The sequence below is a fragment of the Leucopleurus acutus genome (assembly GCF_964270905.1).
Source record: "Leucopleurus acutus genome assembly, chromosome: 3".
In the NCBI taxonomy this organism is placed as follows: domain Eukaryota; kingdom Metazoa; phylum Chordata; class Mammalia; order Artiodactyla; family Delphinidae; genus Leucopleurus; species Leucopleurus acutus.
Genome location: NC_139145.1, coordinates 85525797 through 85548207, shown reverse-complemented (window position 1 = coordinate 85548207; position 22411 = coordinate 85525797). Strand labels below are relative to the sequence as shown.

The 22411-nt window shown below is 35.0% G+C and overlaps 1 protein-coding gene across 2 annotated transcripts in view; it reads left to right on the top strand.

Annotated features, from left to right (window-relative positions):
* Positions 1 to 19852, top strand: part of WDR36 (WD repeat domain 36) — a 37646-nt gene extending 17794 nt beyond the window's left edge. Inside the window, exons 13-23 of one of the 2 annotated variants that reach the window (XM_082835507.1) lie at positions 805 to 919; positions 1427 to 1592; positions 2384 to 2492; positions 4468 to 4547; positions 10497 to 10604; positions 13294 to 13391; positions 13822 to 13967; positions 16444 to 16563; positions 16746 to 16827; positions 18255 to 18442; positions 19569 to 19852. In XM_082835507.1, the coding sequence (XP_082691633.1) occupies positions 805 to 919; positions 1427 to 1592; positions 2384 to 2492; positions 4468 to 4547; positions 10497 to 10604; positions 13294 to 13391; positions 13822 to 13967; positions 16444 to 16563; positions 16746 to 16827; positions 18255 to 18442; positions 19569 to 19718 (1362 nt within the window). In that variant the 3' untranslated portion in view covers positions 19719 to 19852. Of the gene's footprint in view, positions 1 to 804; positions 920 to 1426; positions 1593 to 2383; positions 2493 to 4467; positions 4548 to 10496; positions 10605 to 13293; positions 13392 to 13821; positions 13968 to 16443; positions 16564 to 16745; positions 16828 to 18254; positions 18443 to 19568 lie in introns of those variants that run through there. The other variant, XR_014326071.1, reaches the window with a different exon arrangement.
* The last annotated feature ends 2559 nt before the right edge of the window (positions 19853 to 22411 follow it).

The window sequence follows — 22411 nt, the reverse complement described above, 5'->3', positions numbered from 1 at the left end:
TCAGTGGTGTATCAGTCTTATGCTGCTTTGCACAGTTAAATATCCTCTGTTGAATATTTTCTTTTAGGTCTTAGAAGTCATCTGTTTCTTTAGGCATAAATTCAACAGTTTTTTAAATTAACTCTTGGGTGGGTGACATCTGACTGATGCAGTGGCAATGAAGGATTTCTCTGAGCATGACCCACCACATAGCCAGTCTCATGTTTTTAACAGAAAAAAAGACATCTTTTTAATATAATATTTCTACTTTAAGTATTAAAATATGAGTTTATTTTACAGAAACTGCTTATAAACTAAATGTTTTCCATGCAGTATCTCATGTATTTCCTTCCTAATACGTTGTAATTAAAATATTTTGGGCTTTTTCATTGGACATCCCAACTGATATGGTTCCAGTTTTATATCCGCTATAAAAGCAATTACAAAAGTAAGGTAATGAGAAATTAGGCAATGGAATGCTTTGACTTTAGTACCGTTGTGAATAAATTAAAAATTGAAGACCAGTTGATATACCATTCTCCTGAATGAATTTCAATTGAGTTAACTTTGGTTATGTTTTGCTGTCTTGGAAGTATGGATTTCTCCATACTTCTTAGAGAATGGAGGTAGAATCAAACAGATATTTCTAATACACCCAAATATAATTACATTATGTTTAAGAAAATTAACGAAGCAATTCATTTATCGTTCATTTTTTAAAAATGAGATAATTAGTAGATTTAAAAAAATACTTTGGAAACCATTAAGTACAATAAAAATGTTAGCTATTTTCTGTGTCATTTGTGTTAATTTTTTTCCCTTAAGGCAGTGGATATAACTTCTTGTGGAAACTTTGCTGTGATTGGTCTCTCATCAGGAACTGTAGATGTATATAACATGCAGTCGGGTATACACCGAGGAAGTTTTGGCAAGGATCAAGGTATTGAATTTATTTTTCTTTTTCTTATTTTTAAAAAAAGTAATATAGATAGATAAAAGGCTAATAACTGTCGCTGGCATTTATTAAATTCTTGAGTGCCAGTCATTTTGCTAAAGTTGTATATGGGTTATCATCAGCCGTATGTGTCAGTTCCTGCCATCATATCTATTTGAAACACCATGTTGAAATAAAGAGAATGAAGTCATAGTTGTATTAGGGGTAAGTGGATATTATAGAAATTAAAGGTTCTTTTTTTCTTCTTGCATTAAGCAGAAAATCTTAACTATTTTTTGAAATCTTAATGGCATCAACCTGATGGATTTTGTTATTACTCAAGTGGTATAATAATCTTCTCTCTGCTCCCTAAAATCCATATTAATTTAAAGATTTTAGGGGTGTTAAATAGTGGGAACTTAGATATTTAAATAAAGGAATCACTGTTTGTGTAGTGTTCAGAGAGTCAGTTGCAATTCTTATTTCTTTTTTCTTTTAACATATGCTTTAAAGCCCATAAAGGATCTGTTAGAGGTGTTGCAGTGGATGGATTAAACCAGTTGACAGTTACAACTGGTAGTGAAGGAGTACTCAAGTTCTGGAACTTTAAAAACAAAGTTTTAATTCATTCTGTGAGCCTTGATTCATCTCCAAATATGATGCTGCTACATAGAGACAGGTAAAGTTTTTCTTTTAATGATAATGGACTTTCTTCTTGATGTTTTTAGTTCTTAATTTAAGTACAGTAGACCTTTGAACAACACAGGTTTGAACTGTGCAGGTGCACTTATACACAACTTTCACTAAATACTCACTGTAGCACTACATGATCCACTGTTGGTTGAGTCCACAGATGCAGAACCATGGACATGGAGGGCCAACTGTAAAGTTAATATCATCTTTTTTTAAAAATTTTATTTTTGGCTGCATTGGGTCTTTGTTGCTGCACACAGGCTTTTTCTAGTTGCGGCAAGCTGGGGCTACTCTTCGTTTCAGTGCGTGGGCTTCTCACTGCGGTGGCTTCTTTTGTTGTGGAGCATGGGCTCTAGATGCGTGGGCATCAGTAGTTGTGGCTCACGGGCTCTAGAGTGCAGGCTCAGTAGTTGTGGCGCACGGGCTTATTTGCTCTGTGGCATGTGGGATATTCCCAGACCAGGGATCGAACCCGTGTCCCCTGCATTGGCAAGCGGATTCTTAACTACTGTGCCACCAGGGAAGTCCCCCAGCTGTAAAGTTATATGCAGATTTTTGTCTGCAGAGGGGTGGCACCCTAACCCTCATGTAAAGTGGTCAACTATAGGTAATTTACCAAGTGGGAAAAACCAGACTTTTCATGTAAAAGAACAGCATTTTGCTTAATTTCCCCCAAAGGTATACTTGATTAACAAAATTTAAATGACTGTGAGATTTTAGTTCAAGGGTTTTTTTTTGTTTGTTTGTTCATTAAAACTGTTGCATTTATTTTGCTAGTGGCATTCTGGGACTCGCCTTGGACGACTTCTCCATTACTGTTTTGGACATAGAAACTAGGAAGATTGTCAGAGAGTTTTCTGGACACCAAGGCCAAATAAATGACATGGTAAAACAAACTTCAGATGTTTAAATAAAACTTGATTCATTTCTATTTCTGTTTAGGTTTAAAAAGTTCAAATAATTGAAATTTTTAATAGCATTAAACTCATCATAGGAGATGTTCAAAATGAATAATTAGGAGACTAATTTTCAAAAAAGAGATTTTTAAGGAAAATTTAGAATTAAAAGAAGTTTAATATTTCTCAGGAAGTTAATGCCATTAAAGTATAAATCCCAGAGTTCATTTTTTTCTCTTTAAACAAGGCCAAAATATACTTTGGAGAGTGAATCATTGAAACATAAGTGTATCATTTTTGACTTAATATTAAACTAAGCTGAGAGAACTCATTTCTGTTTTTCTACATTCATAATGAATTAATAGGAGACCTGGAATATCTGATTCTTGGTTCATTCTAGTTTAGTGTTTAGTTTATATATCTTAACTTCAAAAGAGTTTAATTAATAAAAATGTGTTTTAGCTTACTATTATGTTGTTATAGTGAGAAATATGGTAATAAGTACTCTAGTTTAAAAAGTGTAAGTTGAAGACTTTGCATCAATTGCAGATACCTTTATTTACTTGAAACAGAAAAAATAAAAGAAAATCCTACATAGTGACACTCCCAACAGCTACTTTTATTTATCAGTTCTCACACCAAAAATCTGAATTTGCAATGTTTACCCCCATTTCCTTAAAAATCAGGGGTGGGGGGTTAATGGTCGGGAAATTGTGTTATTCTGCAGATAAGAGATTGGCAGAACTACCCATCAACAGAATTTGTTGTGACAGCATCTATAGAAATGGGGGTGGGAGTGGAGTAATTTTGATGAAATTGCATTTTTGAAAACATCTGTCAATGCCATCTTGCTCTTCCTATTTCTTTCCTTTTCAAACTTTACTTTCAAGTTATACGTCTGGAGTTTCCCCTAGTCAATAACAAATTACTCCTGTTCCATTAAACCTATGAGCATTTATTACATGACTTCACCTATCAAAGTCATTTTCCCATACTTTATTATCTGCACTATCCTTCTGTAAATTGAGTTCTCTGCACCTTAAGGTTTGAGTTTCCACAGTATCATCGCAGCCCCATGACCAAGTTGGAGTTCACTTATCCCACTATTATTTGCTAATACGGATGGTCATAATCCCTATGGTGTGTTTACACTCCTGGATGAACAACCTACTACCATTATAAACCTTAAAGTTTTTCCTTTTGGGTCTTCTTTTACATTTGACTTGGTTTAAAGCTCATGTGCTGCAGGAAGAGAGCTATTATTTTTCCATTTTTATCTACAGAGAAGATATAACTTCTTCATGGTGGCATAAGTAGTTTATTATTTAAATTTATTTTGAAAATCTGATTATTGTGGTTTTAATTTATACTTTGGAAATAAAAGATCATTAAGGGAGAAAAGACTTAACTGAATCTATAAGTACAAGCTGAAGGACTTCTTTAGTAACTTCACTATATTAAGAGAAATTGCATTCTTCAAAATCATTCTTAGAAAGCCATTCTAAGATATAGATGGTTTTCAAGGAAATGGAGCTTTTGTTCCTTTCACAGATACTTTATTATTGAAATTAGGCTCACAAAATATTTCTAATAGAATGTTCTCAAAACAGCAGTTTTATGTTAAAAACAATTAGTAGTCAGTTTGTTAACTGTCTATAAATATAGGAGATTATGGGGTAGAAATTGAAAATTGGGTGAAACTGTTCATTTTTAAAACTTTTTATAATTCATGTAAAAGCTTAGTCCTTAGCTGTATCCAAATCAGTGGTATATAAGATGGCATTTTATGTAATAAGATGTAAATTTTATACTTCAAACATTTTTTAATGAAGCATGCGTTATCTTTTCATTTCTTGTATTCTTTAAGCTGTTAAATATACAGACAAACATACAGAAATACATATACACACACACATATATTTATATATGTATTCTTTTTTTTTTTTTTTTTTTTTTAATTTAAAGGCCTTCAGTCCTGATGGTCGTTGGTTAATAAGTGCTTCAATGGATTGCTCTATTAGAACTTGGGACCTTCCATCTGGATGGTGAGTTTTTAAATCTCTAACCTTATCTGAGGTTTTCTCAGTCATTGTCATTACATGTGACTTTTACCTGTTGTTAATGGATTATGTACTTTTAGAATGTGAATATATTTGGGGAGTTTTTCTAACCTGACTATATTTTATCCTTGTAGTGTTTTTTATCTCAAACAGCAGAGATTAGTGCCATAAAAGATAATAGGAAAATCCAACCTCTTAGGTTCTCTACTCCTACAAAATTGAGATATAGAAGTGAGTTGCATAAACCTTAAGAAAGCACATTTGGCCTTTTTGATACTCCAAAGTAGAGATCGTACTTTAGGACTACAAACTTTATTTTGAGTATTTTTTTGTTTTTGTTGTTGTTGTTGATACTGAATTTAGTTAAGAGATTAGAACACTTTGCTTTGTGTGTATTATATATTTTCTGTCTCTAACATAATTCTTGAAAAAAGACATTTAGATACCTTAAAGTACTGAAAATGTGTCTTAAGATTTGGGTAAAACCCAACAGTGTTCAGAAATCTGGCATAGATTGAAATGTGCTACTAAAACAGCACTTGAAGAAAAAACCTTAATTCTGTTCAGTAATTTGAGAGAGAGAGTACTTTGTTGTTAAAAATTATGTAGGGATACAATTTGAAATCATATCACTTAACATAGAATTGCTTAGATTGAGTTTGAAAGGAGTGATGGGAAAAGGAACATACCATAAGAAAAGAGATACATGAGAAAGATGAGAAGGAAGCTAGTACTTTTCAATCTTTTGAAATGTTCCTAAACTAAGTTTTGTCCAATTCTACTACTCTTCTTTCTCAGGAATTAGATAAGCTCATACCTGAAAGCAATTTGACCTTTACAAAGGAAAAACGCTGATGTACTTATTTCCCTTTAAGTTTGATAAAGGAATGAGGCAAAGCTGTCTATACAGCATACATACTGGATTTGGAAATATGCACAGCAAGAGTGTCACTAATGGGTCCAACTCTAATAACTAGGGAATTTGGTCCACAGGTGGGTCTCTTTTGTACTTAGAGTAAAGCAAAATATAATTAGTTGCCTGTGTCCTTCAGCTTCAAAACATTCACCTCAAGTTGGTACTTTCTTAATTAAAAAAAAAAGAAACACAACTTTTTTCTAAAGGTACCATTAGAAATATTGATTAGTCTTTTGCTTCTTGGACTTTTGCTTCTATCTAAAAGTGAACATTATAATTTGAATTACTTTACAGTAGGAAAGTTGTACAGAAAATAGAGTTGACACAATGCCCTTTTCAGTAGTTTAAGTTCACATTATTAGATGGGAGAGACAGGTTAATGTTCAGTAGTACTACACTAGCAAAATATTTTTTTAAAGTGGTAAGGTTTTTTTTGGAATGGAAGAATTAGGATCTGAAAGTAGCGTTCAAAGCCACCAGTCTTTGACTCAGCATTAGCCTTTTTTGCTGAATTTCTTAGTAAAAAGATGAACAGATTCAAATCCGATAGATTTTCAACTCTGGTATCTTATTTTTCAGTGAACACAGGCAATTTTAAGTGAATACAAAAGCATTAAGCTGGGAGAAACACCAGAGCAAGAAGTGAGTCACATAGGGATTGTTTAAAGAAAATATAATGATTGGACCAAAGTATATTTTTAATAAAGAAAAAACTACTTTTTTGGTTAAGATTTGAAGTGGAGCAAATGAGAAAGGTTGAAAAGCAGTATCATACAACTGCTGCTGCCTAACTGCAGCCAAGCTAACATTTACCATGAGCTGCTATGCACTTGATATGCTTTTATTTTTCGTCTTTTCTCATATCCTATTAGGTATAGGTACTGTTTTTTAGTCCTGTTTTACAAATGAGGAAACGGAGGCTCAGAGAGAAGTTAAGTGATTTGCCCAAGGCGACATAGTTTGTTAATGAGATTTTGCTGTAATAAGCATAGGGGAAAGACATTTCCCAATAGTTGTAATATCAGCCTTGCTTGGGTTGTGTCATATGTTCTAAGGATGATTTGGTTTTCTTGATGTAGAAGATAGTAAGGAAGTAAGGATCAGTATTTCACCATACAACCATAGGTAACTGTTGGGTTTTTTTGTTTTTGTTTTAATATTTATTTTTTTTAATCTTGGTTGTGCTGGGTCGTAGTTGCGGCACACGGGATCTTCACTGAGGCATGTGGACTTCTTAGTTGCGGCATGCGGGCTCTTAGTTGTAGTATGCATGCAGGATCTAGTTCCCCGACCAGGGATTGAACCCAGGCCCCCTGCATTGGGAGCGCAGTGTCTTACCCACTCGACCACCAGGGAAGTCCTCTGTTGGGTTTTTTGATTTCCCCTATTTGTTTTAAACATAATTAGTATGGCAACCTTTGGAGAGTCCTAGTTTTTTCTTCAGTAAGCAGTTTTATCATTTACATAACATGTTAAATATGTAAAGAATGAATATACTCATTACGAAGGCTAAAAAGTGATACGTATGAGTAAACCTTTGGTGTGTGTGGTAACATACAGATGTATCCATCTGGAATTGTGCCTATCTAAAACAAATTGCAGGGACTACTTGGTGGTGCAGTGATTAAGAGTCCACCTGCCAATGCAGGGGACACGGGTTCGAGCCCTGGTCCAGGAAGGTCCCACATGCCGCGGAGCAGCTAAGCCTATGCACCACAACTGCTGAGCCTGTGTTGTGGAGCCCATGAGCCACAACTACTGGCTCACGCCCCACAGCTACTGAAGCCCGTGTGCCTAGAGCCCATGCTCCACAACAAGAGAAGCCACAGCAATGCGAAGCCCGTGCACCGCAACAAAGAGTAGCCCCCACTTGCCGCAACTAGAGAAAGCCTGCATGCAGCAACGAAGACCCAATGCATCCAAAAAAATAATTAAAACAAATTGCATAGGTACTGAACTGTTTACTGTAAAGGGTTTTTTGTTTAAGTGCTGAAAATTTTCTTGTGTTTGTAGGATTCTCAGAGAAGCAGAGTTGAAATTTTTTTTTAATTTCTTTTTTTTTATTTTTATTATTTTGATAAAATACTGCTTTAGCACAGGCTCAGCAGTTGTGGTGCATGGGCTTAGTTGCTCTGTGGCATGTGGGATCTTCCCGGACCAGGGATTGAAACCCGTGTCCCCTGCATTGGCAGGCAGATTCTTAACCACTGCACTACCAGGGAAGTCCCAGAGTTGAAATTTTTTATCCCTGAAATTATCTGTCATCCCCTACCACTACCACCTGTAATTTCTGGTTGGTTTTAATCTCCTAGAAGTTTAGGTTGAACTCTTTTGGGGGTGAGAAAAATATAAAATTAAATAGTTTTAATAGAATTTTGCATTTTTTTTCTGTCTCATTCACCTGACCTTGCTTTCTGAGGAGCATTACATGAGAATAATTGCAGTAGAACATTGTTTTGCATTTCTCACTGAGGCAAAACTATCCCTTTATTCTGTTCATTAAAGTTTCCTTTGTAAGGTGATTCCGTCACTCTGGAGATTGAACATCTAGACATTCTCTGCATTTGTTTAGAATATAATCAGAAGTGGGTTAATGTTACTTCTGTTTATGAGGAGCTTTGTACTTGAAAATCTGATCCCTTAAAATGGGAATTTTTTTTCAGTTTTTCTCTCAAAAAACATAATTTACCTGAGACTTCATTCTGTAGGATTAGCAGGAGACTATATGGTAGTTAGGTCTGGGATTAAGCCTGTAGACTTAAGCTTTATGAACTAATTTGGTCATGTAAAATATGCTATGGATGTGGAAACCACCTTCCTCAGTTTGATGCTTTTACGTAATGGAAGGCCAGCCTACCCACACACAACAGCTGTGGAAGTCACATTGCACAATGAATTTGCCAAAGCAATTATAGTATCAAGTAAAATAAATTTGCTCAAGCAGTAGATTTCTCTTTTTAACAGATAGATTCTGAACATGTTAGGGAGTTTCACCCCTCACACACTTACACTTGTAGTGAACAAATATTAAGACAAAGAAGAAATGGTAAGATCTGAAATTGCTGAGTTTAGGTTTAATCATCAGTATACATGGAGATAAAGTTTCTGCTCTGGGTTGTTTGCATTAAATGAATTAACAAATAATTTTACAGTCTCTGGTTATAATAAGTGTTTAGCCATCGTCCTTCTCCTCAATTCCTTTGATCCCCAAGAGCAGCTGTTCTTGTGAGTTTCCAAAGAAGGGCTGAGCAGAAATCTGACAGATTATTACTCTTTTTTCCCCATAAGTGAAAATTAAACATCAGTCATTGTCCTGAGCACACTTTGGTTTGTTTGTAGTGCTCCTAAATTTAGTCTTGTCCTACTACCTAGTTAAGGTTCACATTGTTAATCACTCTGTGAACACACTGAGAGAGATTTTATCATGGATAAGTCATTTAATGCTTCCATTGGAAAGTCTTCATTTTGAGCTGCTCAGAGTGTGCTTCATGAATCACCAGTGTAGGCATCTTTTGGGTGTGTGTGCTATCAAACTGTCGTACCTTTAGTTTCCATAATGGTTTTACTGAGCTTATAGTGATTAAGTGTGCAGACTGCTTGGTGACAGATATGGCTCAGTTACTTTCTACCTTGGGCAAGTTTTTAAATCTTACTGGGCCTCATTTTTCTAATGTGTATAGTTAGGACAGATCTGCCTCATAGGGTTGTGAGGATTAAATCAGTAGGCACAAGTGCTCAGGATACTTCCTAGCATGGAGCACTAAAAAAGGTGTTAACTCCTGTCATTTGCTTTCTTGAAATAATTTGGTTTATTTAATGTAGATTCTGAGCTTCAGTCAGCTTGCCATGCCTTCTCATGGATAATGTATTGGCTTCAGTGAGTAAAGTAGTTTTTAAAACAGCCCTGATTAAAACCAGTATACTCCTCTTAAAGTATACAAGGTATTCACACTCTTAGCCAGCCTAAGAAGCCTCTTCTGCAAGATGCCAATGTGTTAGGCCTTCCTTTGCTCCTTAAATTCACCTCGTTAAATTTCCTGCTTCCACCATCCTAGTTCAAATCTTCACTGCTTGTTAGATGACTACTACCATAATCTCACTGTTCTTTCTGTTCAGATATATTCTACATTCTGCTAGCAGATTTTCTTATGAAAGTGAAGATTACAGCACTATCTGCTCAAAAGCCTGTAGTGACTTTCCATTTATTAAAAGACAAAAACAAACTCAGATGTTTGGTATTCAAGACCAAACTGCACTCCTCGCTAGACAGTATTTTCCCTCACCTTGCCCTCCACATTTCCCTCATCCAGAAGATGCTTTCTTTACCATCAACATCCATTGAATTCCTGTCCATTTGTAAGGCTCACCTCACACACTGTTTTCTGAGAAGCCTATTCTGAGTCATCTTGAGTGTGATTGCTCCCTTTTCCTCCCCAATTTCAACCCCTGCTCATAGCTTTTTGAAGCTGTGAGACTAGTGCTGCTTTATGGTTATGCTCTATAGACTGAATTTTCATGTTTCATATATAGCATGGATACCTATCTGAAAAACAGAATTGCTCAAATTTTTTTTCTACTACCATTCCCTTATTATTTATAATGATTTTATTACTTTCTTCTGTTGCCTACACCTTTTATTATTTTACTGAAATAACAAATACAGGAGAGTACTGATAATCTATTTTAAACGTGTGACATCTTTAGAATTGTTTCCAAGTCTGCCAAAATGGCATTCCAGAAAAACAGCATTTCCTCCTGTATTCTCCCTGTTGATGAAACTCTCTCCAGTTAATTGGTCTATTTAGTGCTCTGCTCTGGGTCGTTCTCATTAAGGAGATTATTTTCACATAGTAACTTAGTTAACAAAGCTCTTTGTTAGTGATGACTTTCTGGTGTTGGTGATTTAAAAAAAAATTTTCTGCATCTCTTACCCTTTGTTTTTTTAGCAAAAATGTATTTTGTGAATTATATCCTTTTGGTAGAGTTCAAATATTTTAACATCTTGATTCTTTCTATAGCCTTATAGACAGCTTTTTGTTGGACTCAGCTCCTCTTAATGTTACTATGTCCCCTACTGGAGACTTTCTGGCCACTTCCCATGTAGACCACCTTGGAATTTATCTATGGTAAGTTCTTGTATACAGCTCTCTTTGGGGTAAGAAGGAAAAGGAAGACGATATTGTCAGACAATCATAGTTGCTAACATTGCCCTTTAGGTTTTTTTTTTTAACTTATAAAATGGAAATGTCACATAGTTCACCATAAGTGTATGACTAAGTCAACATCTGCTTGATAATTTAGATAGCTTTGCTCAAGTGTGTATTCTAAACCACATGATTGATTTTTATCTGTTATACTATTTGGCTTTTATTTGCGGAAAGGATAAGTGAGTTTAAAAATCTTAGAAAAGGGATATCCCCAGCCAGGCTGGTCTTCCTGCCACTGCCTCAATACCCCTTTATGACCTTGGCTAGTCACTTCTCAACTTCAGACTCCTTTATCTATAAAATAAGGCATAAGTATGGGCTGAATGCTTTCTAAGATTCATTTTAGTTGCATAACTTTTCATAGCCATGTACAGATCTTAATGGTGGTCTTCTAATGGTGATGAACATAGAAGAGTTCAAAATAAATGATCCATTATCTGGGTCTAGAAAATTTTTTGTTTGTTTTCTGAGTTGAGATGCCTAATTCTTTTAACTCTTATTGAGGAAGAGGAAAAAATGAATTCCTTTTCTAATTACAAGATTTTCTGATTGGCTTTTTAGGATATGAAAGTAAATTCACTATATAATAGAAATAGATTCTGGCCATCTTAATAAGCAAAATGGGATATCTCCTGGAATCTGAGGCTTGAACAATCAAGACAAGAGAAGAATGGTAGCTGTGGTACCTCAGCAGCAAGAGCATATAGTACAGCTATTAACTCAGAATCTGATATTTCCAATTTTTATTTTCCATTCCAGATTCATTATGTTTGGGAGACAGAATGTGATTAGCCCACTTTGGGACAGGTATCCACATCTTGATTAGTCATCCAAGGCCATGGTGCAGGGTCAGGTAGCACTTAGAGGACCATTCTAGAAAGGAGAAATCCATGATTGTTCAGCAACCCCCCAAGAATCTGTTCAGCATATTCTCTCTCTGACTTAATTCTCCCAGTCCATCTTTACTTCATTTATAATTTCCTTACATGAAGGTTGCCATTTGTCAAAGCAACATAAATATACGGATGTTATGTTACCTTATAAAAGTATTAGCCATTACTGATCTCTCAAATAAATATTGGGTTGGCCAAAAAGTGCCTTCAGTTTTTAAGTAAAAATAAAAGACACATTTTTCATTTTTTACCAAGAACTTTATTGAACAATGTATTCACCCTTTTGTTCCACTACCTTCTGCCATTTTTCAGGCAGCTTCCTAATTCCACCTTCCCAAAGCTTTTTGTCTTTTTGAGCAAAGAATTGTTCCAGGTGCCTTTTCAGTCTTTCAAGGAATTGAAATTTTTTCCATTAAGAGAATTTTGTAAAGACCGAAATAAATGGAAATCCGAAGGTGCATTGTCTGATGAATACGACAGATGAATTAGAACTTCTCAGCCAAGCTGTAACAGTTTTTGCTGGTCATCAAAGAAACAAATGCAGTCTTGCGTTATCCTGATGGAAGATTATGTGTTTTCTGTTGACTAATTCTGGATGCTTTTCGTCGAGTGCTGCTTTCAGTTGGTACAGTTGGGAGCAGTACTTGTTGGAATTAATTGTTTGGTTTCCTGGAAGGAGCTCATAATAGAGGACTCCCTTCCATTCCCACCATATATACAACATCACCTTTGGATGAAGACTGGCCTTTGGTGTGGTTGGTGGTGGTTCATTTCGCTTGCCCCACGATCTTTTCCGTTCCACATTATTGTACAGTTCCACTTTTCATCGCCCGTCACAATTTGTTTTAAAAACGGAATGTTTTTAAAATGTTTTACGTTTAAGTAGAGAAACATATGCGGAAATACGATCAAGGTTTTTTTCGCTTAACTTACATGGAACAGAAACATCAAAGCGATTAATAACCAAGCTGGTGCAAATGATTGTCAATGCTTGATTTGGACATTTTGAGTATGTTGGCTATCTCCTGCCTAGTATAACGTTGACTGTCCTCAATTAATGTCTCTATTTGATCGCTATCAACTTTAACTGGTCCACCTGACAGTGGGGCATCGTCCAGCAAGAAATCTCCAGCACAGAACTTTGCAAACCACTTTTGACACGTTCTATCAGTCAAGGCACCTTCTCCATACACTGTGCAAATCTTTTGCATTTTGGTTGCATTTTTACCTTTCTTGAAATAATAAAGCATAATATGCCAAAAATGTTGCTTTTTTTGGTCCATTTTCAATATTAAAATGGCTACACAAAAATTCCCCAATTTGCTAAGTCTTTTTTTAAATGCATGCTGATATGACAGCTGTCACATACAACCTAACAAAATTGTTTCGAATGAAGTTGAAGACAACTAAGTGCTACTAGAGCCATCTTAGGGGAGAAAACGAACGAACCTTTTGGCCAACCCAATAGTTTTTTGTGCTACATTAGGAATAAAGACTCCATTAATAATGTGTATGCACACCTTTCTTATGATGACATCTATGATATGAATCAGCATTTTCAAATTAATACTATCTATTTTTGAGATCATTTTTTAACTTACAAGTGATCAGAATTTATAGCCAAGTTCAAGATTGTGGAGATTATTACCAGTAATTGAAGTTTCCCTGAACATATTTTTATGTTTTACAATATTGCATATGTTTTTGTTTCTCAGGTCCAATATTTCCCTGTATTCAGTTGTTTCATTACGGCCACTTCCCACAGATTATGTTCCTTCAGTAGTGATGCTTCCTGGTACTTGTCAAACCCAAGGTAATCACAAAATAGTAAAGTAGTTTTTGAAGTGTAATATAATAAACCTAACGTGCAGGATATTGATACTGAAGGCAAAATTTAATGCATTCAATCAAAGTATTTTTTAGCTTATATGAAATATTTTGAATGACTTCATGAATTTATGCAAAGATATAATTGATGTATTGATATCAAATAGTATATCAGTGGAGAAATGTTTTGAGTCTGGTGATGGGAACTGTAGTTAATATGAGAAAATAAGAAGATGAACCAAATAAATAGAAAGATTTTACAAGGCTATATTGAGTGAACATGTTATGAAATACTAATGGAACTAATTAGTTCTAAATGAACTAATTAGTTCATTTAGAATGAACTAATTTGCTTTTATATGGTAAAAATCTCATTCAGCATTAATTTGTTTTACCTGAAAATTTTTTGTTTTAAGATGTAGAATTATTAGAAGAAACCACAGAACCAAGTGATGAAATGATAGAGTATGACTCCCCAGAACAGTTGAATGAGCAGCTGGTGACTCTGTCACTACTTCCTGAATCCCGGTGGAAAAATCTTCTAAATCTTGATGTTATTAAGGTAATACTATAGTACACTTAATATTGGCCCCTAAAGACACATTTCAAAAGTATTTTCTTTAGTAGAGGTAGCTTCCCTTACTTTGAGGGCTTTAGGAGGAGCAGGTGATGCCTAAGGTAGTAAAGAGAATACCATTTGGTTAAATGCTGTTTAATCTAGTATGATTATCGCAAGATTTTCTCTCTATATATGTATCAACTTTGAGGGCAATCAAGGACCTTTGGATATAGCAAAAGTATAGCCTGCAACTACAGAGCTATTAGAAATTGGATGTTTTAAGCCCAGCCTAATAAATTACTTTTTTTTTTTTTTTTTTTTTTTGTGGTACACGGGCCTCTCACTGTTGTGGCCTCTCCCGTTGCAGAGCACAGGCTCTGGACGTGCAGGCTCAGCGGCCATGACTCACAGGCCCAGCCGCTCCACGGCATATGGGATCTTCCCGGACTGGGGCACGAACCCGTGTCCCCTGCATCGGCAGGCAGACTCTCAACCACTGCGCCACCAGGGAAGCCCTAAATTACTTTTTTAACTTCTGAAATAAGAAAAAAAAAATATTGCCATAATGTGTGATGTTTCTATTCCTAGACATTTTGGGGATTAGAATACTTTCACTGGCCTTTTTAAAAGTAAGCTTCACTCACCCTTTATCATACCACACCCTGCTCTGTCAGCTATAAGAAGATTTGCTGTTGGGTTCAGGCACATAATTTAATATGAACTAGGTACGGGGTAGTGTCCTGAGACAGCAGTGGAAAAAAACTTAGGCCCTTTGTCCTTGAGTTTACAATTTTACATTAAAAATGGACAATTATGGCATAAATTAATTTTTTAAAAGCATGTTTCATGACCCCTATTTGTGAGTAGCAAAAGCAATTGAAAGGTATAGAGGTATAGACTAGAGTAGAAAATTTCAGACTGTCCTTTGATAATTAGGGTAAGTATTGTTTTATGAAATGCATACAGTCACCAGAGGTTATGTGTGTAATAAGTGTACTAAGTCACATTAAGGGCTGGCATTAAAAAAAAGTGTAAGGAACACTGACATAACTATGACAAGGTGCAGCAAGTATTTTTGTAACTAATAACAAGAAAAGTTGTTTGTGTCTTGGGTAAGAAAAGAGAGAGGTTTTCACATGTTAATTTGACTCACAGAATTTAAAAGTGCTTCTTTTTACTTGCTCACTTTTTGAAAGATTGGGCATCAGCATAAAGGTATGCTGTCCAGGCACATAGTTATGAAATCTCTCCATTATGTTGTCTAGTTTGTCAGCCGTAAAGGGACAAAATATCTGCTGCTCAGATATAGTTTGTTCTGCATAAAAACATCCAGAAACCTGAGTGAATGCTCTTTATGAGAGAAATATGCTAACACCTCCAATATTTTTATTTCCTTCTGAATGAAAGAGGTTAGAATTTTTATTTTTGTCCTATGGGTAACTTTTCTACTTTAGGTTTTCTTTATGAAATTAGGTGATTTCCAGAGCCCTGTGGAACTTCTCCAAAGCCCTTTGTTTTTATTTACAACTCAGTGACTGTCTGCCTTCTAACTCAAGAACAATGAGTTAGGAGAGTAACTGTGACTTTTACTATACTTTCTACCATCACAAAGAAGGGCTGTGCTTTCATTGCTAGTGGCAGTGCTTCCTCTGGCTTTCATGTAACAACTTTCTTTTATGCTGTGCCTCCAGGAGGCCACAAGTATCCCGGGCTTTCTTTCAAAAAGCAACTCCCCAGGGTTCCTAAAGAATGGAAGAGGAATAGTGTAAGGTAAAATTGTGCGACTCCTTTATTAGGCAGTTTACCATATGCTCCTGAGATAGTGATCTGTAACAATGTAGTCACCAAAACTGAATTCTGTCAGTGGGAATTCCAAGGGAGGTTTTCATCATAGAATTTTGCTAACACTTGAAATATTTTATAAATGAGCAACAGTATTCTCTTTTTAAAAGCACAAAGTACTAAGGAAAAATAAAAATTCCAACAAAATAGAAGAATGAGGGCCATGCTTCACAGAAAAATTTCACCAAATTACTTCTAATGGTGGAGTCTAACTCTGGCTCCAAATTTCTTTTGGAGAAAAGATATTTGAAAAACTGTTGAGCATTTATGTAAATTTTGCTTTCTAGCCCATTTTGCAGAAAAGGTTGTATTTCAGTAAAAAGGAAGTTCAAAATTACTTGTTACTTCTTCACGTAAATACTCATGTTTCAGGAAAATGGGCTGTTTTTGCCTTAGAGCTTCTCCTGAACCCTGTCATTTTTCTTCTGCCTTATCAGCAAGAATACTGGAGGTTTGCACTGGGAATCCCAGTTTAAGGATATCTGTGGTTTTGGTTGGTTGGGATTTTATTTTAGCAAACTAGTCTGAAAAAGTTTCATCCCTTTCTTTACTTTTTGGACTTATTAAAAATTAAGTGGGAATTAAATACTTAATTACTTACTAGTCTTTTTTCCTTTTCTCATTTTCTCTTAATTAGAAAAAGAATAAACCAAAGGAACCACCGAAAGTACCCAAATCAGCACCGTTTTTTATTCCAACAGTTCCTGGCCTTGTACCCAGGTATGCTGCACCTGAACAAAATAGTGATCCTCAACAGGTAAGAAGCAAATTGGAGGGAGCATTCTAAGTATATGGGGTGCATATTTTGTGTTTTACATTTGTAGTTTTAACCAAGACCCAGTTTTACAGATATAAATTACTGATAGCTTTTAATTATAAACTATAAATTTTCTGTTACATTTATGGTTTTTGAATAATGTTTATTTGTTTTTGTTTAAGTCTAAAGTGGTAAATCTTGGAATTTTGGCTCAAAAATCAGATTTCTGCTTGAAACTTGAGGAAGGACTGGTAAATAATAAATGTAAGTTAAATTATAAAATATTTTACGAAGTATTTCAGTTTATTTTACTTTATATGAAGAGAATTGAGTGAAATATTAGATTTCTCAGTAGCTGAAAGTAAAAACCAGAAGGACTGAAATTTTGGTTTTAATCTTAAGTAGTTTTAGCTTTGTGTTATATTAAATGAGTGACACTAAACTCAGATGGTATTGAGATTATAATAATCTTTTGAGAACCTTTCATTCTTTATGGAAATTGGATTTTTTTTTTTTGCTTTTGTTTTTACTTACAAATACAGTTTGCAATATAGTTTGCAATACCAAATTATCACATAAAAAGGTAATTTTAAAATTGAGTGTTTTAATAGATTTAAACTTTGAAAGCTACAGACTGTAGCTAATAATGATAGTAAGAGCTGTAAGCAAAAATCACATTCTCCTGTTTGACTTATACTCTTGTTTTCTGATCCAAATGCTTTGTTTTCATACCACTGTCACTCGAGTGCACACTGGCAAAAGTCAAAGAATGGTACTGATGGCTAAAGAACAGCAGGATTAAACAGGGAGTAACTTGTTATATTTATGGGGGAACAAAGAAAAAAAGCACTACTATTTAATATATACTGAAGAACAGAAAGTAAAACGTATTAGACTTTTGTCATTGGTGTTCTTCCTTTTCAGAAAGCTAAAAGCATAGTCATTGCCATTGTAATATCAAATACCTCGTATAAAATTTGTAAGTGTATAGAATATGTTTTCATAGGATGCATATGAAACAAGAGTGCTTACTTCTAGGGAAATGAAGTAGATTTGGGGTGGGTAAGATTAGGGTGGAGTCTTTCCCCACATATATTTCTGTAGTGTTAATGTTTCTTAATAATCATGTGGTATTTTTATAATTTTTATAATGATAGAAAGAAAAATAAATTCCCTCACCTCATCTTGTTCCCAGTGGCAAATACTATTAATAACTTGGCGTATACCTCTGTAGCCTTCTTACATTTGGATTTGTTTGACTGGTTCATGAGCATATTAAAATGTCTGTTGCTAGGTATTAATTAGATTTTAACAGCCTTAATAGGAAAAAAGCTTACTGAAAATGCAAAACAAAAATTAAGCCATAGGGCTTCCCTGGTGGCGCAGTGGTTGAGAGTCCGCCTGCCGATGCAGGGGACACGGGTTCATGCCGCGGTCCGGGAGGATCCCACGTGCCTTGCAGCGGCTGGGCCCGTGAGCCATGGCCGCTGAGCCTGCGCGTCCGGAGCCTGTGCTCCGCAACGGGAGAGGCCACAACAGTGAGAGGCCCGCGTACCGCAAAAAAAAAAAAAAAAAGCCATAGAAGTAATTTCTTGTGCAATTTAAGTATATGTTGGGTTTAAAATGTAAACTAGTTTCCTAAAAGAAATGACTGTAGATAATAACTGGATTCTTATTAAAACTTAATGTAGATGAAGCTGCTCTTAACCTTCTGAAAGAATTAGGCCCGTCAGGAATTGAAACAGAGCTGCGAAGTTTGTCTCCTGATTGTGGTGGTTCTGTAGAAGTTATGAAGAGCTTCTTGAAAATGATCAGGATGATGTTGGACAAAAAGCGTGACTTTGAGTTAGCCCAGGCATACCTTGCGTTGTTTTTAAAGGTAAGTCTAATATATAAAAAAGTACTTCGCAGCTTGCCCTCCTCTAGAGTAGTGCTGTCTGATAGAACTTGCTGCAAAGATGGAAATGTTCCATATCCACACTTACCGTGTGTGACTACTGAGCACTTGAATTGTGGCTAATGTGACTGAGAAACTGAATTTTTCACTTTATAGAAATTTAGTTAATTTAAATAGCTTCCTGTGCCTAGTGACTACCATACTGGATGGCTGGATAGTGCAGCAGCTTGTAATTGTTTTTTGTTGGCTTTTGTTTTTTAACACAATTTTGACTCAACCCCCTGACTTTTATGTGTCATCCATTTGATCAGTATACTAAACTTAACTTTTTAATGTAGTTACATTTTGGCAGACTTTTTTAATGATCATGAAGAGAGTCAGGTTTTATGTTTATTTTTTGTTTTGTTTTTTCTGCTGTTGAAATCAAAATATTTACTTCTATCCTGGTTGAAGGAGTTTCAAATGATTTGACAATGACAGTTGCTTTTATGACTAATATAATAGAGAACTCATGTTTATCTCAGTAGTATAATGTATTGAAGGAGGTAGATGATGCTGATTTTCAGTAATAGCAGATATGATTCTTCATTTATCCCATAAATATCTAAAACAACTTTTCACTTGATGCAATTATTTTAAATTATTTGAAAAGTAGTATGTAGAATTAAAAATAGAAATGCCATAAATTGTTTCTATATTCTTTCCCAAATTTACCTTCCTGAATATGTTTACTTAAATCTTTAGAAAATAAAGCAAAGGGCCCATAGGTCATTCATTAACAATGGGTTACTATGAAAGGAGAAACTTAAAAGAAGCACAGAAATACAGATTTAGTGTTAGAACTGGGACCTTGTTTCTGGATCTGTATCAGGACTGTCCTTATGTGGAGGAGAGTGATGACCACTTGAATTCTATTAAAAGAGTGACAGTACCATAAAGGAACTCATAATAGAGGAGAGGGAGATGGGAGATGGCAATAAACCAGCATTTAAGAAAAAAAATTAAGAATAGTACCTTCTGAGCTTCCTTGGTAAAACAGTTAAATCCAGAATAAACAAAAATTTTAATTTTCTTAAATTAAATGTTCAACTATCGTTTTTCTTTTCAGTTACACCTTAAAATGCTTCCTTCAGAGCCAGTACTTCTAGAGGAAATGACTAAGTTGTCATCACAGTTGGAAGAAAACTGGATCCATTTACAATCACTCTTCAATCAAAGCATGTGTGTTTTAAATTACATTAAAAGTGCTTTGTTGTAAAAATAAACTTAGGTGACTAAATAAAGACTTTTATATTAAAGAGATTGAGTTTAACTTACAACCTTGTTTTCCAAGTGTCAATGTGAAAAGAAAATAAATGCCAGCACTACCAACTAGTCCGTCATTCTCCACTTTAAATGCTGAATACTTTCTTGAAATAAAAGTGTACCTATTTTTTGTTTTAAAGACATAAAGAGTATTCTCAAATGATTTATTTTCTGAGTCTCTTCACACCAGTTACTTGGATATGACTTCTTTTGAATTGTCATCACCAAGCTCGTGTTTTTTGAATATTTGTAACATACGAGGTACGCTGGATGTTTAATGTACAATATTGCTGAACTACACTGAAGATAAAACCAATACATAAAACAGTTATGAAAATGCCTTCATGTTATAAGGTAAAAAGGCATGTTTCCTTCCTTGGTGGCCTTTGATGAAAACATAGTTAGAGCCGGAAGGTGTGTCAGACAGTGCAGCCCTCTTGCATTGCAGAAGAGGAAACTGCTGAGGTCTGCTGAGGATCTCAGAAACAGATCCAGATTTTCTAACACTGGCCTAGTTAGTCTTCTCTACATTGTAGCCTTTCTAAAGGAACTTATTCTTTTATTCTTTTATATGAGAGGCACTTTCACAAGGCAACTTGCTATAGGAGGCAGTTGAACAGATACCTAGGATAGGTGAGGGAAATTCCGAATTCCATTGAAGATATCCTTCAAAGGTTTTTCTTCCCCACTGATGACCTTTTTATTTGGGAAGAAACTGCTGACTGTACTTTTCTGTCATAACCATTGTGAAACCAGATAGTTCTGGTACTTTTTTTTCTCATTGTCATTGTTTTTGTGGTTCAAGATTTCAATATGTGAATTAAAAGTAAGCAGTTCTCAAAAGCACACTGTTCTAAAAACTTGTTAGTTTTTACACTCAAAAGTAGTGTCATTCGTAAAATTCAGCTGGTTGTATTTGAACACCAATACTATTCTATTCTGATTAGGATGTAGCTTTACAGAATAATCTCCAGAAGGAATAGTCCTCACAAGGAGATGATCAACGATAACTTTAACTATCAAAGTGTTTTTGTTTAATGGTGAAAGGTGGAATTAGTAAATGGCTGAGGAAGTAAGCCAATCTGGTTTGGTACTTTGTTCTTTTAGAAATGTATATAAACTTAAGCCATCGACTTAAATGTTAATAATGATTTAAGTTGTAACTTTAAAAACTGTATTTCCCCTTGCCCCAAATACTATATTCTAAAGATATGGCAAAATTTCAGTATACAATTATGTACAATGTGAAGACTGTAAATATCTAAAACAAGAGTTCTAAACTGAAATTGTATTGCTGTGACAAATCTTGAACTGAGCTTTCTTTTTCAGGTGAGAATAGAGGAGTTGAGTGTATTGTTTTTATTGGAGATAGCTTTAGATAGTATTAAAGCATCATTTTGGCAGGTAATCTTCTAAAACCTTTCCTGTATGTTTGCCATCGAGGAAGGGAGGGAGAAAGAAATACAAAGGATAATTTTTTGTGTATATTTTTTCTTAAAATGTATCATTCTGTGCATATTGCTTTTTCTTTACATTTTAAATTACAAGTGTAGTATATGACTACATTTTACTTGTAAAACCATCAAAGACAAGTCCTTTTTTTTGTGGAGCACAGGCTCCGGACGCACAGGCTCAGTGGCCATGGCTCACGGGCCCAGCCGCTCCGCGGCATGTGGGATCCTCCCGGACCGGGGCACGAACCCGTGTCCCCTGCATCAGCAGGCGGACTCTCAACCACTGCGCCACCAGGGAAGCCCGACAAGTCTATTTTTTATAGTCACCTTCAATCCCAATACCTTCCCTAGAAGTAACAGTTGTTAACCTTCCATCTAGACCTTTTTCTGTGAATATATATACATGTTATGTATAGCTACAGGAAATAAAATGTATAGCTTCAGTTTTTACATAAATATATGTATATCATTCAACTTTTCTATGTGATTTCTTTACTTGAGTATAATCTCACCTAATCTCACCTGTTTACATTTATATAGTGTGCCACAAGCTATTTACTCTATAATGGACACTGGGGTAGTTTCCCTTTCGTTTTTTGTTTACAAACAATGCTGAAAGAATGTCATCCTGTATGACTATGTGCATATAGGGATTTCTCTAGTGTGCCAAAGCTTTGAATTGCTGGGCCAGAGTTAGGCAGTTTTAAAGAGATACTTCATTTGGCTTCCAAAATGCCTGGTAGCAATTTACAGCTTCTCAGCAAGGAATGAGTACCTGCTCCCCATATCCCTAATCAAATCCCATTTGATTTAGATTTTTAAATTTTTTTAATTAATCTAATAGGTAAAAATTACCATTTTTATTGTTTATATTAAAAAAACTGACTAGTGAAGATGGGCATCTTTTCATATATTTATTTTAGACATGTGAATTGCCTTTTGCCAACACTGCTCATTTTTCTGTTGAAGGATTTGTCTTTTTATCTCATGGATTTGTTAGGAGTTTTTCATATAGTTTGGATAGATATTAGTCTTTTATGACTGCTGCAATGTTTTCTCCCAGTTGGTCACTTAAGTCTTTAGCTTTACTTTTGGTGTCTCTTTTAAAGAGATGTTTTATATATAGTAAAATTGGTAAGTATTTTTATGACTTTTATTTCAAAATATAGAGCATATTCTGTATTTTCTTTTA